The 17,678-nt window shown below is 36.9% G+C and overlaps 1 protein-coding gene across 1 annotated transcript; it reads right to left on the bottom strand.

Moving 5' to 3' along the window:
* Positions 1-235: 235 nt before the first annotated feature.
* sqor (sulfide quinone oxidoreductase) lies at positions 236-17,157 on the bottom strand. The gene is made up of 11 exons (XM_067435820.1): positions 16,980-17,157; positions 14,060-14,147; positions 12,231-12,460; positions 9,621-9,791; positions 9,219-9,272; positions 8,647-8,841; positions 7,434-7,643; positions 7,159-7,342; positions 6,820-6,887; positions 694-872; positions 236-592 (listed from the first exon to the last, which is right to left on the bottom strand). Exons 3-11 carry the CDS (start codon positions 12,447-12,449, stop codon positions 535-537), a joined length of 1,338 nt encoding a protein of 445 aa, XP_067291921.1. The 5' UTR covers positions 12,450-12,460; positions 14,060-14,147; positions 16,980-17,157; the 3' UTR covers positions 236-534.
* Between the last annotated feature and the right edge of the window lie 521 nt (positions 17,158-17,678).

The raw sequence follows: 17,678 nt of genomic DNA, 5'->3' as shown, positions 1-17,678 counted from the left end.
TCCTTTTTTCATGGTCACTTTTTGAGCTGAATGGAAAACATGGCCAACATGACTATCTATCTATCTATCTATCTATCTATCTATCTATCTATCTATCTATCTATCTATCTATCTATCTATCTATCTGTCTGTCTGTCTGTCTGTCTGTCTGTCTGTCTGTCTGTCTGTCTGTCTGTCTGTCTGTCTGTCTGTCTGTCTGTCTGTCTGTCTATATTTAAAGAGTAAAAATACAGACTTCATAAAGAACCTGGTCTTTATTTTCATATTTTAATAATGTATTGCCTTCTGAATGATATGAAAAGGTTATATGTGGACAATTCACAAGTATGTTTTTTTTTTAATCACAAAGAACTGAATTATACCATAGACACATTTATTTAGCACTGTAATTATATATGTTTACAAAGCTAGCAACCTATATTTTAAATCATACATATCTGGATATTCATTTGTGAAAGTTATGCACCAACAAACAGAAATATGTTAACAATAGGAAACAATACATTTGTGCTCTGTTCCCTTTAAAGGTTTGTTCTATTTCATTCCCATATGCATGATGGTCCGGTATGGTCCTGGGCCTCCCCAAATTCCCCTTAATTTTAGGAAGAAGAAAAAACAAAAAAAGGGAAGGGAAAAAATGTCAGGCTTGTAATCAAAAGGTTAAGTTGAGATCAGTATGTGATCGGTACTCACTTGAGAAGTCCATGCCAATACAAATGTGGCATGACATCAGCTTTCATGTAGTACATGACCCTGCTCTCTTTGCTTTGATCCACGGGGAACGTCTCCAGCGGCTGCCCATCATAATCAAATTCTGCCAAGATGACTGTGTTATAGCTTGTAACCAGAGGGCATGAGGTGTAGCCATCATACTGCAACACGCACAAAACAATTAGCATTTCATATTAATAATTAGTATACAATGCCAATAAGTAATATTTAGCTATTTTGAATGATGAATGTAATTACAGGTCCTTCTAAAAAAATTAGCATATTGTGATAAAGTTCATTATTTTCCATAATGTATTGATAAAAATTAAACTTTCATATATTTTAGATTCATTGCACACCAACTAAAATATTTCAGGTCTTTTATTGTTTTAATTACTAATGATTTTGGAAAACTCATGAAAACCCAAAAAAGTGTTTTTAATACAAAAAAAATCAACCTTCAAATAATTATGTTCAGTTATGCACTCAATACTTGGTCGGGAATCCTTTTGCAGAAATGACTGCTTCAATGCGGCGTGGCATAGAGGCGATCAGCCTGTGGCACTGCTGAGGTGTTATGGAGGCCCAGGATGCTTCGATAGCGGCCTTAAGCTCATCCAGAGTGTTGGGTCTTGCGTCTCTCAACTTTCTCTTCACAATATCCCACAGATTCTCTATGGGGTTCAGGTCAGGAGAGTTGGCAGGCCAATTGAGCACAGTAATACCATGGTCAGTAAACCATTGACCAGTGGTTTTGGCACTGTGAGCAGGTGCCAGGTCGTGCTAAAAAACGAAATCTTCATCTCCATAAAGCTTTTCAGCAGATGGAAGCATGAAGTGCTCCAAAATCTCCTGATAGCTAGCTGCATTGACCCTGCCCTTGATAAAACACAGTGGACCAACACCAGCAGCTGACAAGGCACCCCAGACCATCACTGACTGTGGGTACTTGACACTGGACTTCAGGCATTTTGGCATTTCCTTCTCCCCAGTCTTCCTCCAGACTCTGGCACCTTGATTTCCGAATGACATGCAGAATTTGAGCAACAGTCCAGTGCTGCTTCTCTGTAGCCACTGTAGCGCTTCTGCCACTGTTTCTGGTTCAAAAGTGGCTTGACCTGGGGAATGCGGCACCTGTAGCCCATTTCCTGCACACGCCTGTGCACGGTGGCTCTGGATGTTTCTACTCCAGACTCAGTCCACTGCTTCCGCAGGTCCCCCAAGGTCTGGAATCGGTCCTTCTCCACAATCTTCCTCAGGGTCCGGTCACCTCTTCTCGTTGTGCAGCGTTTTTTCCCACACTTTTTCCTTCCCACAGACCTCCCACTGAGGTGCCTTGATACAGCACTCTGGGAACAGCCTATTCGTTCAGAAATTTCTTTCTGTGTCTTACCCTCTCGCTTGAGGGTGTCAATGATGGCCTTCTGGACAGCAGTCAGGTCGGCAGTCTTACCCATGATTGCGGTTTTGAGTAATGAACCAGGCTGGGAGTTTTTAAAAGCCTCAGGAATCTTTTGCAGGTGTTTAGAGTTAATTAGTTGATTCAGATGATTAGGTTAATAGCTTGTTTAGAGAACATTTTCATGATATGCCAATTTTTTGAGACAGGAATTTTGGGTTTTCATGAGCTGTATGCCAAAATCATCAGTATTAAAACAATAAAAGAATTGAAATATTTCAGTTGATGTCCAATTAGTTTAAAATATATGAAAGTTTAATTTTTATCATTACATTATGGAAAATAATGAACTTTATCACAATATGCATTTTTTTTAGAAGGACCTGTATTAGTATAGCTATCTGTAATGGAATTAATTTATTAATGTATGCACTATTTATCTAACTATACATGCTACTTTTGAGTGTAGTTGTATTTGTTGTATAAAGAACATTTTAAATTTTTGGTACAGCATACCACCATACTGTAATAGGCATGCATAGTATTTATATTTCAGTATGCAGAGAATGCAACTACATGACTACCACATTAGCCAAAGTATACAATACTCTGCGTATACTGTTTTGAGTAGGTAGGTAGGCCTACTACATTTTAATTTACTTGGTGACTGTTAAACAAGTACAGTCTATACAGTATGAATATGGGTAGTATGAATATAATCTGGACATACTACATCTGCCCAGTGCATGTTATGGTCAAGTGACCAACCAGCATCAGTTGCATCACTTCACTTTCATTCATAAATCCCCTCCCGTGGCCTCATGCGATAGTAAAGTGTTTATCGTATGCAATATCTTGGCGGAAGTAGGGGACTTTTCACATTCTGTTTTTCGAATACTATTCGCACAAACTACTCTATTTTCTATTTTATATAGTAGTAAAGTATTCGATTTTGGATGAAGTAACTGAGTACCCTGTGTGGAATAACTACCCAACAATACAATGCACTGACTGAACGTAATTTTCCAGTGCATGACAAAAGTTAGTCAAATGAGACATACATTTTACACGTTACATCCACCAGCTGGAGTGCCCTTTATTTCCACCAGAGGGTGCTCCTTCCATCTGAGCTGCAGGGCGGTTATCACGGTTATCACACCATGGACTACATTATGCCTGACCCTGCCTATAGAGTGGTGTCGGGTATGGCGTCACTTTGTAGTCACTGGATCACTGGTTAATAATCCAATAGGATTATTCCTTAGGCTTTTGGATTATCGCAAAAAAAAAGAAGCTCTGTGATCAACAAAAGGTTATGATACTTATAAGAGTAAATAAATATTATTATTACAGATTAACACAACTTTTATTAATTTTAAAGCCTAAATGCAGTCGCCAGAAGTAAAAAACTAAATGTAAGCTAATAAACAGACTACACTACAGTCGCTCGACTTCAACATCACCATCACTAAACTTCTGACAACTCTTTCAGTTTTCATCTCAAAACATTTTCCCAGAACGTTTGAGTTAGAATAGTTTATAAGAACACAATTCTGAGAACACTTTACCTGTTCGGTGTGATGACATTTAATCTCCTCAACAGCCTCTGTAGTGCCATTTAGCTACTTGTTAGCGAATACCTTTTTCAAGACATGTAACAGCTTCAAAAAATCACGAGTGGGATAAAACTGATGTATTTTATGTTGTGGAATAAAACATGAAAGTGTCTTGAGCTTGTGTTCACCACAGACCTTATTTTAGCCATTTAACCAAAACCCAAGTCAAAAAACCCCACTGACTTCCTGACGACGGAACTGAAAGTGCTAAAATGCTAACTCGCTTCTGTGTTTTGGCCTACAAAGTGTTGTCACACCTGCACTGCTCTATATAAACCCTGTTAACTCAGTCAATCATTGTGAAGTCTTGTTTGTTGTCACATTGCAATTCTGAGCACTATCTTGGTTCCCTGTGGACTCTGTCATTGTTTGCATTAGTGATGAGAGAAACAAAGCTTCCAATCAGTTTTGCATTTAGCAAATGCAACAAAAACTCAGGCCAAACATGCATCATAACACCATAAACAAACACATTGCAAATGTTTTATTGAAAGTAAAATCTATCAAATGCAATGAACTAATTATCTAATAAGATAAATATCAAGTTTCTGTGTAATATGCGTTCTTTTATCAATTTTCAGTGCTTGTTTTTTTGTTCCATGAATGGCTCAGCTAAACAGGCCAATAAAACTATTACAGGCAAAATATGTAATTTTTCGCCACTAGAGGTCACTTATTCAAAACAAAGGTTGATGCTTAATGACGCCTTGATATCGCAGAGCTTTTATTATGCCACAGTCTCCGCTTCTGCTTCTTCCGGTCATGTGTATGTGAAGTAGAGGTCTTCACGGGGCGCCCGAGACCCGTGGACCCGGGACCCGTGCGGGTTCGGGTCTATATTTTAAATGGTCAGCCGGGTCCAGGTCGGGTCCCAATCTATTACTTCAGGTCCCAGGTCTGTTTAACGTTGTAGCCTATGTAATACGTTGATCGGACTCGGAGAACGCCTGGCCGTGAGAGGCTTGTGTGTTTTGTGTAACTTGCAAATTGCTAAATTAGGATAAGAAAAGTGTGAGCCGGGAAATAAGGTTTAGAAATATTTTTTTTAAAACACAAGCTCTTTCTCTTTTGTTCGCGCTCTCAGCTGTTTACAAAGCGAGCTGATTTAATGCGTGCGCACAGTAATAATGTACTCAACATTATATTTCAAATCAGCAACAAAACCTCAGACGAACTGTCACATAGATGTTTTCTGTGACGCTCAAATTGCGTAAAAAAGCTCATATTTCTCTTAAATGTCCTATTTCTCAAAAAGCTCTCTAGCGCGTGTCATGTTTCTATGGCAACCCAAGCTTCTGCTGTGACTGTAAAAATAATATGAATGAACCGTCTTGTTTAATCTTAAAGTTCTGGTAGTCAGACTCGGCTCACAGAGATTATGGCAAATAAATAATGCTAACGTCAGCGGCCACGGCACTACACGAGCACTCGATATATAAAGTCAAAGTTATTATGCGAGTGAACTCGAGTCGAAATGCAAATCTGCAAAGACGCATAAAATCGATCACTGTGACATAAAATGGACTTTTACAGCTGAAATGATGAGTCAATCAAGCATACTTGGAACACAAGAGAGGAATATTGTAATACATCACAATCAGGTACAAGGAAGGGAGACGACAGCTATAACGCTAGGTAGGCTGAGATCAAGTTATTTTTCGCCGCTTATTTATTAGCTTAACATGTTAAGAGCAGTTTATAGTGGAATATGAGATAGTCGGGTCCAGTCAGGTCTGTGTCTTCCCGCTGGGTTCGGTTCCAGCTATCAAATAATAGACGGGTCCATGTCGGTTCCGGGTACTACATTTTTGACATTTCTCGGATCTGCACGGGTCCGGGTCCAGCTTTTGAAATAGTAGATGGGTCCGGGTCGGTTCTGTGTGGAACACTGTCCCGGTCTCTTCGGGTTCAGGTACGAATTTGTGGACCCGTGAAGACCTCTAATGTGAAGTAACGCAGCACTGTTTTATCATATTATGTTTTATCATATATATTATGTTATAATGCTACTCTGTGTGTTTGCTCGGTGGCTACTATGAGACACTTGTTCACACTGCTGTGAGCTAGATCGATATTAGGCAATTTAACAAAACGAAATTTAAACAATAAGACTAATTGTGTTGATCTATATGATTCGTTTTCTGACGATTAATGTATCCAAACAGTTGCTCACCTGTCTAATAAAACACATAATATTAAAGTTTTGTTGGTGTTTCCATGGTTTCTACAAAATAAAATCAAGGGTAACACAGGTATGATGTCATTGATAGGTCCCTTTCCTGATTAAAATTGCTTATTTCTCTGGATTTAAACATTCTTGGAAACATTTGGAATAATATAAGTACACAAATCAAAAAAAAGATATAACATTGTTCCAGTGGGTTTTGGATATTTGAATCCAAAAATATTACATTGTGCATTTAGCTACTATTATTATTATTATTATTATACTATTATTGCATCTGTTGTTCTTGTAGCCCAATATTAGTTTTAGCATTTTAGCACTTCTGGTTCCATCGTCCCAAAGTCAATGTTTTTTTAAAATGGGCTTTTGGTTAAATGCCTGAAATAAGTTATGTGGTGAAGGTGAACACAAGCTCAAGACATTTTCATGTTTTATTTAACTATATCAATTTCATCAGTAATACAAAAGGCAACCATCTTGCAAAAGGCTTTTGCTACCAAGTGGCTAACTTGACTCTAGAGGTTGTCTGGGACATTAAACAACATCAGCCAAACAGGTACACTCATCCACTCGCTAGTCCGCTTTCACAGCCTCGTTGTGTTTATAATCTCACTTTAGCAAACGGAATGAGATATTATAACTTGAGCTTTCAGGAGAAAATGTTTTTAATCAAAGACTGAAAGAGCTGAAAGCTTAGTGACTGCGACATTGTCATGCGACAAAAATACATCATCACCGCACCACTCTATTAGGACTGTATCTAGGACTGGATAAACAATGTTATTGATAGTTTATTTTAACACTGCGCCCCCTGGTGGAGTACATTTGGGGACTAGAGCTGATGGAGCAAAAGTATAGTGCTTCTACAGTGGCAAACGACATTAATGTTTATCCTCAAACATACTTACTATCTTATCCGGCGTCTGTTTCTTCAGAATTCTGCTGACAGTTCGGTCGAGTACTGCAGACTGTGCAGCTGCAGGAGATTATAGTCATATTTCAGTGAAACAAGCATTGACAACTCTCATTACTCTAAACGAATGGGAAAGCTCCTCACAAGTGACTACTAATTCATTAATAATGGAAAATGAGAAAAAATGGTTCTAGAATCTGTCTGATGAGTATTGATAATTAACAAGAAAAGCAAGGACTTATCTCCTACTTTTCCCAGAGAATACCACAATAATTTATCCCAAAATATGTGTAACCAGAAATATATTTGAAGAATAGTTTTTCCGGTCTTTTACCTACTGCTGCCGCTGTTTTTGATGTGGGTAGATTGGTGCAGTCTCCGATACCAAACACATTGGCATACGTCTTATGCTGAAGGTTGTACTTGTTTACATCCAGCCAGCCGCTCGCATCGTCCAATGAGGAGCCTTTCAGCGCTGCAGGTGGTCCCATCGGAGGGGTAACGTGGATCATCTCGTACTATGACCAAGATGAAGGGTACCTGACACACTCAGTCTACATCTACCAGAACTGAAGATGTTTTTTTCTAGTCAAATTTATCAATGGTTACCTTGAAAACCTCTGTCTCCCCAGGTTTGTCCAGATTCTCAAAAACAGCTTCCTGTTTGTCTGCCCTGACCTCGATGAGGTTTTGCCTGAGGTTAACAGTAATGTCCCGTTTCTTCACAATCTCCCACAAGGCATCTGCATATTTCTTGACCCCGAACAGCACTGGTAAGGAGGTGTTGAAAATAATGTTGGCCTTGGACCTTTTTTCTGTCTAAAAAAAAAAAAACAGTTTATAAAACATGATCAATTTGTTAAGTATTATTGGTCATTTGGATGGTGAATATTAAATGTTAATGTATGGCACTGAATGATATTCATATACCATGGTATTAACATGACTCACTAAGCTATTTCGAATAATAAAAAAGATGCTATTGCCATGATAGATGCCCAAAAACATGTAATTATCCTGGTTTTGTGTCCTCAAAACATGGCAGTAACATGGTACATGTAAAATACAGTGTTACCATGATAAGCCCCCCTAAACATATTACCCTTGTTTGTGTCCACAAAACATGGGATTACCATGGTACATGTCTGAAATACTTGGGGGTTTACTTGGTTGGCCCAAAAACATGTTATTATTCTTATTCATGTCCACAGAACATGGTATTGCCGTGATACATGTCAAAAATACATGTTACTTGGCCCAAAACAAGGTATCACCCTTGTTCATGTCCACAAAACATGATGCTGCCATTAAACATGTACTAAAATGCATGGTTTTATCCAGATTTCCCCCAAAAAACATGATATTATCCTTGTTTTTTTTCCACAAAACTGTCCAAAATACTTCTTGTTACTATATGATATATGCCCAAAAACACATTATTATCTTTATTTGGGTCCACAGGACATGGTATTGCCATAATACATGTACTAAAATACATGGTTTTACCTTTTAGTATTACCCTTGTTTGTGTCCACAAAACGTATTACCATGGTACATGTACATGTCCAAAATACTTGGGTGTTACTATATCATATATACCCAAAAACATGTTATTATCATAGTGCATGTCTACTAAACATGGTATTGCCGTGATACACGTACCAAAATACATGGTGTTACCATGATATATGGCCCAAAAACACGGTATTACCATGATACATGTCCAAAAATATTGTAATAGGCTTATATTTCTGTAGATGTATTAATAAAAGGTAATGACTGATGTACAATGGGAACACAATGCGTAGTTGAAGAGTTAAACCTTTCTCAAGAAGGAATCCGAGAGATACATGATTTTCTGAGGAGCTCCTGCACATTTGATGGGAGTGTTTGGGAAGGTGAACAAAGCATTGCCCTCCTTAAAGTTTCTCAAGGCATTCCACGTCTTTTCCACTGTTTCCACAGAGTAGTTTGAGCCGATTTTGGGATGTTCAAACCCTTCTGGCAGGCCCTTGATCTGTAAGCAGAAGGAATTCAATTGGATCGATGCTTTGAGAAGCTCTATCTAGCGTACTTTAAATAGTTTAAACTGAGTTTATTAATCCAGACTTATTTTATTCCATGTGAAAACGGGTACAGTTTCATATGTCTTAACATATATCAGGTATGACTTAAAAAATCCAAATAATAAAACTAAGGTTGAAATTGTACTTGAACTTTGATATCATGACATTAAGATTAGAAACTTCCTCTGGACTGATGTGGCAGTGACACCACACCCAAACTACCGGTATGTTAATAATAAAACTACTCTCAATCAAAACAAGCGCTGCAGTAAAGGTTTCACATCAGGAAAACTAGCAATTAAGTCTATGAATAACATTCATAACATACCTTTTCATAGTGCAGCTCAAGCCCAAGAGCTACAATCAAATAATCATAGGAAATCTGAGAGAGAGAAAAACAGTTACATATAATAAAAAAATACCAAAGCTAGGTTTAGTATGATTTAAGTGAGCATTCTAAATTATGTTGCAATTTAACTATGGTAATATGACATTCCTTTTGGTTTTGCAACATGTTCATTTTCTACTATTTTATAATCACACACCTTCATATTTCAGTATAATGTGAAATGTAATCTTATGCAAGATTCTAAATTACGCCACAAAAATTCCCAGCTTTCAAGGCTAGCCCTTGTCAAAAGAGACACTTTTCTATCATAATCATGCGCAGAAAGGCACAACACTGTGAGACACGTTCATAACATACATCAACTCAAATACTGTTCCATACCTTTTTCCCGGAGTCTGTCCGGACAGTGTTGTTCTCAGGATCAAATTCTGCCACTTTGGACTTGACCCACGTCACCCCTGATGGTATCACACTCGCTGTTGATCGTCCAGAGGAAGCGACCGTTTTAGCCCCTGCTCCAACTAACGTCCATATAGGCTGATAGTAATGCTTCTGAAGTCAAAAATGCATATGAATAAAAATGTCATGCTGAGTATTGATGAAAAAGTGCACAGTTTATAATTTTTTTTAAATAACAAGCCTCTGATGTTCAAAGGTTTGGGGTCAGTAAGACAGGGGTTCAAGTGCATATTGCCATATTGTAATTGTTAGAATTCCCAAAGACCAACATTCACCCCTAAAAGTGATCGGCCAGAACTAACCGCAAGTCGAGACTTGAAACTTTGACCATCTATACCCCATCTACAACGTCACCAAGACTCGTCCCAATTGGCCTGATGGTGGCACTACAGTGATCAAAAGTGTGTAATGGTTTATAACTCTTAAACCATTTGCCGCAGAGTGTTTTTATCATTGACATTTCTCTGAACTCAGTACTCAAATGGTGCGTTCAAGTACTCCTGGGAAGTCCTTTTTACAGCATCATGTGCGTTCAAGTCTCTTTGGACGGAGCAAGATGGCGGTGTACATTCTTTTAATGAATTTCACAAAAATACAGCAAAGTTTGTTAACTTTGCTTATACAAAAATTAAGAACAAATAATGCACATGGTGAGTTTTAATCTTTTACATTTTTCATTAATCCATGAAGCCACTGTAAATAGTATCAATACATATTAGGCAGTTTTTTTACAATGCTAGTTTACTTTGTTGTAAATGACAAAGCTTAACAGTGTCACTGCTAAATACCCGTTATATTCAACTACAAACGTTGCCCCCAACTCGTACAGATCGGGTTTAAAGAAAATCCCGAACTTCCCACTGACATTTACGACTTCATGGTGTGCGTTCAACTTGGAAAAAATGATTGCACCAATATTTATGGGCTAAATTTTTGGTCACATGGAAAAAAAAATCAAAGCGATTGACCACTTGGTGGCACTATAAAATGAAAAAACACAAAAAGGGCTATATAGCTATGTAACAGTCAGTCAGATTGACTTGAAAACAGGTGAGTCAATTTATGACTTTGGTGTCTTTATCCAAAGTGTCGTGATTGTCTATGAGGCCATTCGCATATCTCGAACAACGCGGCCACCATCGGCCAATGAAGTTCGAGCGGCTGTCAGACAAGGTTAAAGGAGGCCAGTCGGAACGAAACTCAGCCCAACCCCTCCCACTTTATATACTTTGCTACATACTGCAACAATGGAGCCGCAAACTTCACATAGGCTACTTTTGAAAATCCAGTGTTTTGTTAATCCTGGTAAGCGCTCATTGCCAAATTGATAAACACAACGTTTTTCTTCCTCCACAAGGGTGTGTGTCACGGTATTAGTTCCCAGGTGGACCGTTAAAGAACACGACACATGCCAAAAACCAAACAACCAGATGACGACTTCAAAAATCTTTTAAAAAAGCCCGCCCCCTGGATTTCCTGCTCTGCAGTGAGGAGCTATTAGGCCTAGAGGCCTATGAGAAATTTTAAATTTTAAAAATCGGCCACCTCCGTGTTTTTCACATGCGTAAAGGATTGTATATCGCACGATTTTTCGCACACGCCCACGACATTCACACCACATGGTAGAACTCCTCATTCTGAGCAATTTTGCCTCTAGGATCACCGATGTCAATCGAACTGTTCATTAAATATAGGAGATAATTTAAAAAAAAACTTTTTGCAAACTAGTCCTAGGTTTTTGGCTCCACCTCGATAACTGTTAAAACTTAAAAACTACTATATCTCCTTAGTAAATGGCCTGTATTAGCTGTAAATAGTGTGGGATTACAAATGTATAAATTGTTATAAGGTTCCAATGTAATAGTATACAAACAGTTTATGTACATAATGCTTTACAGTTTGGAGGTACAGATTGACTACATTCTAACGAGATCTAGCTAATCAGTCTTTTGTCTTTATGCACTTCCTGATCTATAAGCAACATCGTCAGTGATTAGATTTGCATCTATGCGTTGATTGGCACTGTTATGCTGATAGGATAGGGCTGGTGACACTGAAATGTATGGGGTGTACCCCTTTTACCTATACAACATTTGCATTCCTTTATTTAGATTGTCTCCTCCTCTACTGTGTAAATCCCTTACCCTGAAATGTGGATAAAGTACAATGTAGTGGATAAAGTACAAAGTACTGTTTAGAATTAGACTTGAACGACTGCAGCCACAGACACAGATTCAAAAGCTTTGGGGTCTACAGGACTTTTTTGTTGTTGGGTATATCTTTCGGGCAGTGTGTTTCTCAATAAAGAGGAACGCCTGCCTGAAAGATATTTGAATGGTAGCGTACATGTTCATACAATACACGCCAGCTTTTGAATGGTAGTGTACATGTTCATACAATGACCATGCACTGAATAGGAACTTGTTAAACCTGAATCCCAGAACGTGGCGTACGTGACACCTCAAGAACAACCAGACATACGGTGGTCTCTTTAAGCGGCAGTTCAACTAAAAATGCTCTGCTGCATTATACCTCACTAGGCTCCACGATGGCCACGTTTTCCGCGCCGACCTTTCTTTTCAGACGTGCGGCCATCGCTATGCCACCGCTCCCTCCACCGAGCACAAGAACTTTGTAGTGGTCTTTAGCGGCCAGCCCAGAGCTGGTGTGAATGTGTGAGTTTATGACAGAGACGACTCTGCAGTATTGCCTGGACAACAGCAGCATCTGTGTGTGCAGAACGCCTGCCATACTGAGCACTTCTGTAGGAAAGCAAGAGGAAGGAAACATGCAAACAAGTTACAGCCAAAATCTAAATATTTGCAATGTCCACAGTGCATAATAAAGAATGCATATAGATACATTTACGTTTTATATGCAGAAATACAGAAGAAAAAAAATAACAATAATATTGTGAAATATTATTACAATTTAAAATAATACCTTTCTATTTGAATGATTTCTGAAGGATCATGTGACAATGAAGACTGGAGTAATGATACTGAAAAGTCAGCTTTGATCACAGGAATAAGTTATATTTTAAAGTATTTAAATAGAAAACCATTATTTTAAATTGTAATAATACTGCACAATATTACAGTTTTTCCCCTGTATTTTTGATCAAATAAATGCAGGCTTCATAAGCATAAGAGTCTTCTTTCAAAAACATTAAAAAGAGTAACTATTCCAACATCCTTTTTTTTCCCTTTTTTTTAACAACTTAAAACAGGTTGTGGTTATGAGTGGCAGGCCAGATTTTGGCTTGACTTTGACCACAGTTATGCAACTTATTTGGTCAACCACAATTAACACACAAAAAAAGATGAACCAACTACAGTGTGAATTTTTTTTTTAAATTATTCGACAATGTTTTTAATTTTTTTTAAATATATATATTTTTTTATTTTGATCTAATTTTGATTTAGTTTTGACCCGATATCTTGTTCACACAAAATAATAGTTAGAATATTAACTAAAGCCAGCACATAAAACCAGAGCCCCATACAAAAAAACAGATACCATGGCCACAAATCAAGAATTAGTTGCCATGACATGTTAATTTATAGCCTTGTTTTATTAATTTGTTCCCTTGTTTGAATTTAGTTCAATTGTAGCCATGTTCTAGCAAGGTTGATCAAACAGGTCCTCAAAACTTTCCTTTTTGTGGTTTATGTTACCCAGACTATTCTGTAATACTACTCTTCTTGTAATAAGGTAAAATTGTTACTGTAATTTAATCTTTAAAAAATGTAAAGAATGAAAATAGGATACGTTCAGAGATTTTACATGCATCTACTCACCTTTTTATTGTCAAAGCTGTACTTTGTGTGTAGTTCTCGTGTGTGTGAAGTCACATAATCAAAAACATATTTGTTATCATTCCTGCCCAACGCTGAGTCATGATACCTGGCATTTTATGTGGATGTGGCTCAAAAACTATTAAACTGCCTACCTAGACACCATTTAGGGCAGTCTACCTAACCTGGTGAGCAACCTTCCTAGGCCATTTGGACTTCATTGTTTCTGAAAATATTTAGTAACTTAACAGCATATTTTGCAGCTATTCAGTACAGTATAAATAACATTACATTATCGCTGACAATATAGAGCCTTTTTGTTTTAAATTCCCATCAATAACATTTAAGCATGGAAATGCAAGATATATATATTAGCCTATAGCCTATATATTTATTATTTTTATACTTCAAGTCAGCTGTAGGCTATACCTGCGTAGTCAAATTGCTAACAGAGAGCTGTTTGTGTACCGGACACAGGAATGCAAATTATTCATATACACGGTATCCTAGTAAATCCTTATTTACACATATCAAACATTGAACTCGGGTGAAATAAGGTCTTACCAAACAGAGTCAAAGCGATGTCTGTGACCTGTAGCTCTTGTAACTGTCAATGATACAGTATCGCTGCGGTTTGTTTTCCTGGTTTAGCGAGACAGGTCTAACTGCAGAACCGCAGAACCCATACACGTCACTCACAACAGTCTGAGGGACAACAGCGCCACGCCACAGTCTCATGCCGGAAGTGGGCGGAGCTGATTTATCTTCGCATACATTGCTCTATTTGGAGCGTTTCAAGCCTAAAGTTTAAACGATGTTAATAATGTCAAGTATTTAATTAATAAGTTCTAATTGAAGATAGATAGAGAGATGATAGATAGGCTAGATAGATATACTCACTCATAGTTAAATCATAAAAATATGTTTTAAAATAAACAATACTGGATATTAATACAAAATCAAATAATTTACGTTAAAAAATGTATTTATAAAAAAACATTGTAACGTTTTTAAAGTAAAAAGTTGCTATTATTTTTTATTTATTTATATTATGTCTTAAATATTATATTAGATAAACTGAACACAAATCTTAACACACAAAAAATGAAAACAAAGATTGAGCATTTGAACATTTATTTTTATGACACAACATATTTGTTTTTTACTCAAGCATCTCAGAATAAACCTTTTTTTCATAGTACATAATATATATTACACAATTCTACACTGTTATGCATGATTCAGATTAATCAAACAAACCCCAAAACACACAGAAATTGTTTAATTTTATAAAATGTTCCTTAAAAATCCCCTTAAGTAGCAAAAGGCATCATATACTAGCTTGGGTTTGCTTTAAAAAAATACACAATCAGACCAAGGGGAATAAATTGAACTAAGTTGAAAGTAATTGCACAGCAGGTACATGACAAATTAAATCTAAAATAAATGTAACCTCTATAAACAACTGTCTCTTTGGCCAGCTGTCGGTCAACCATTCAGCCTGTGAAAGTTGAAGGGCTTGTTCCAGTCTTCCACTTTCAAATGTCAGAAATCAGGGCTCTTCCACTAAACTGTTGAAAACTTGTGGTTGTTCCTCAGTCTTTGCACTGCAGTGCAGAGGTCTTCTGTGATCCGTGGCTCCTTCATGAGACAAGGGTACAAACAAATAGGATGAAATGTTGGAAGTGCTTTAACAATACCGTGTGTTGAAGTCAGGATGTAGCATGTATAATAAAGTTGTGAAATTCAGTTTCTCATGTCTAAATTTCTGACATAAATGATACCCTGTCACAATCAAATTAATTAACCATTTTCAGTTCAAAAGGTATACAGAAATTAAAGGCAAGCACTTCATAGGGCTTCTCACACTGAGCTTATCGTCATTCTAAACACACTTTTAACCTCGGGTAAAGTAACATTTCACACTTTTATATTTTACGTGCTTTGGACAGTCACTGAACCACTGTGCACTCTATATAAATAATAAAGTCAGCATTGAAGAGGAAAAATATCAAATGCAAACAGAAAACGCAATTGCAGCGAAGAAGAGACCATTTAAATGATTGTATAGTCTGAAATGTCCATTCAGGATAAACTTGTAATACAAGGACATGCAAAGCTTGAGCATTTCTGAAAACATATTGTGTGCAGTGCAGTGTCTGTCAGTGACCCGATACTGCACATGTGTTATCCCATGGTTTATTAAAGTACAGTGTGGAACGGCAGTGTATGAATACCCAGAATTAATTATTCATCTCAGGTAAATGATGATCAGTGTGAAACATGAAGCAAGATAACCCAAGATTCTGTATACCCGGAGTTTACTATTTCAAGTGTGAAAAGCCCTCATGTTTTTTATCCTAATGAAGGGAAGCTTGTATATAAAATTTTTTTTACCTTTCCCTTCTTTTTCTTACCATTAACATGAAGATCCTACTGTCAATAGAGCCATCCAACTGTTGTGGAACAGTCTAAAACAATTGAACATTATAGAATAGAAGAACATTCCTGGAAAATGTGACATATAACAACACACTATCTGTATAAGTAGCTTATGTCTTTATTAGAGCCTTTAAAACTAACCTTGTTTTTGATCAGCTTCCATTATCCTGGGGTGACATTCTGATTGTCAATTTACTGCAACAAAATCAAACAGATATATATAATGCTTGGTTGTGTACTTAATTTAATTTTAATGGGACACATTCAAACACATGAAATAGTGTTTGCATTTTGTTAGCTTAATATATATATATATATATATATATATATATATATATATATATATATATATATATATATATATATATATATATATATACACTTGAAACTTTATAACCAACTAATTCAAAAGGGACAACAAATAAATACTATTTCTTGCCACTGTGTATAAACAAATAACTCCAAACCTTCATACCTCCATGGACAGCTGCTTTTTGAAGTGAATTTGAAGGTGTACTGTGCCATCTGGTCAGTTTAAAACACTGGGCAGTAGAAACTGTTGCAGAATGTCTTGCATTGATGTACATGAAGTAAAGCTGGTCCTCTCCAAATCGTAATGCCTCAATAAATTAGTGGGAAAAACACATAAAACACTGGTCAGTATCAGATAAAAGCAAATAAAAAATACGGCGCCAGCAACAAAATAAAATCACAAACAATTATGTTACTTAAACCAAGACCATATCAACAGACGCGATAGACATCGTAAAGCAGAGCACATAAAAAAATAGAGCCACGTTCTATAAAGTGTTAATACAACAACGATGGATCAAATACACATCACAAATAAACTTGATAGATTAAAACCACAACACAAAGCAGCTGTTTACCGTGTCCTCTTCTTCCGCCGTGCCGATTGTTGTTTTCGTGAACTCCGCCCACTTCCGGCATGAGACTGTGGCATGGCGCTGTTGTCCTCAGACCGTTGTGAGTGACGTATATGGGTTCTGCGGTTCTGCAGTTGGTTATTATTGGGTTTAGCTCAGTTTGACGCTTGGAATTTATTATTCGACAGTCTAACGTTGCGTGGTGATGTAATCTGTGCCAGCCATAAATCCTTATTCAGGATACATATTATTTTATTGCGCTCAATCTATGTCCGTTTTAAGGTACTGCATGAACTTCCACGCACGTACACTAGCAAACGAAAGTTAATGTCATGACGTCGCCGTTAACGTCCAGAAGGGGACGCCACTGCATTGCCATCAAAACTGCTGCGTTATTATCATCAAACGTAACCTCATTATTGGGCTACTGGCTGATTTACAACAATATGTCAGTGCCATTGTTTTGTCTCAAGATGGAGTTTTCTTTTTTGTTTAAAAGCTACTTAAATGTCCTTGAACTGAGGCCTACTCCTTAAGTCTTAATCACGTCTGTGACACATGGCCAATTTACAAGTTCTATTTTTACACAATAGTCCAAACAGGTTTATTGTATGGGATTAGGTATTAAAGGAATAGTTCACTTAAAAATTAAAATAACCCATGATTTACTAACCCTCAAGATATATATATATATATATATATATATATATATATATATATATATATATATATATATATATATATATATATATATATATATATATATATATATATAGCCTACTCACCTAAAGGATTATTAGGAATACCTGTTCAATTTCTCATTAATGCAGTTATCTAATCAACCAATCACATGA

This window comes from Pseudorasbora parva, chromosome 25, assembly GCF_024679245.1.
Source record: "Pseudorasbora parva isolate DD20220531a chromosome 25, ASM2467924v1, whole genome shotgun sequence".
NCBI lineage: Eukaryota > Metazoa > Chordata > Actinopteri > Cypriniformes > Gobionidae > Pseudorasbora > Pseudorasbora parva.
This window is presented reverse-complemented; position numbering and strand designations above follow the sequence as displayed.

Coding starts and splice junctions, on each gene's coding strand:
- sqor (XM_067435820.1), bottom strand. CDS start 12,449: ATGGCAGGCGTTCTGCACACACAGATGCTGCTGTTGTCCAGGCAATAC. Junction 9,792..12,230: donor CCATCGTGGAGCCTAGTGAG/GTATAATGCAGC, acceptor TTTTGACTTCAG/AAGCATTACTATCAGCCTAT. Junction 8,842..9,218: donor TTGAGCTGCACTATGAAAAG/GTATGTTATGAA, acceptor TTCTGCTTACAG/ATCAAGGGCCTGCCAGAAGG.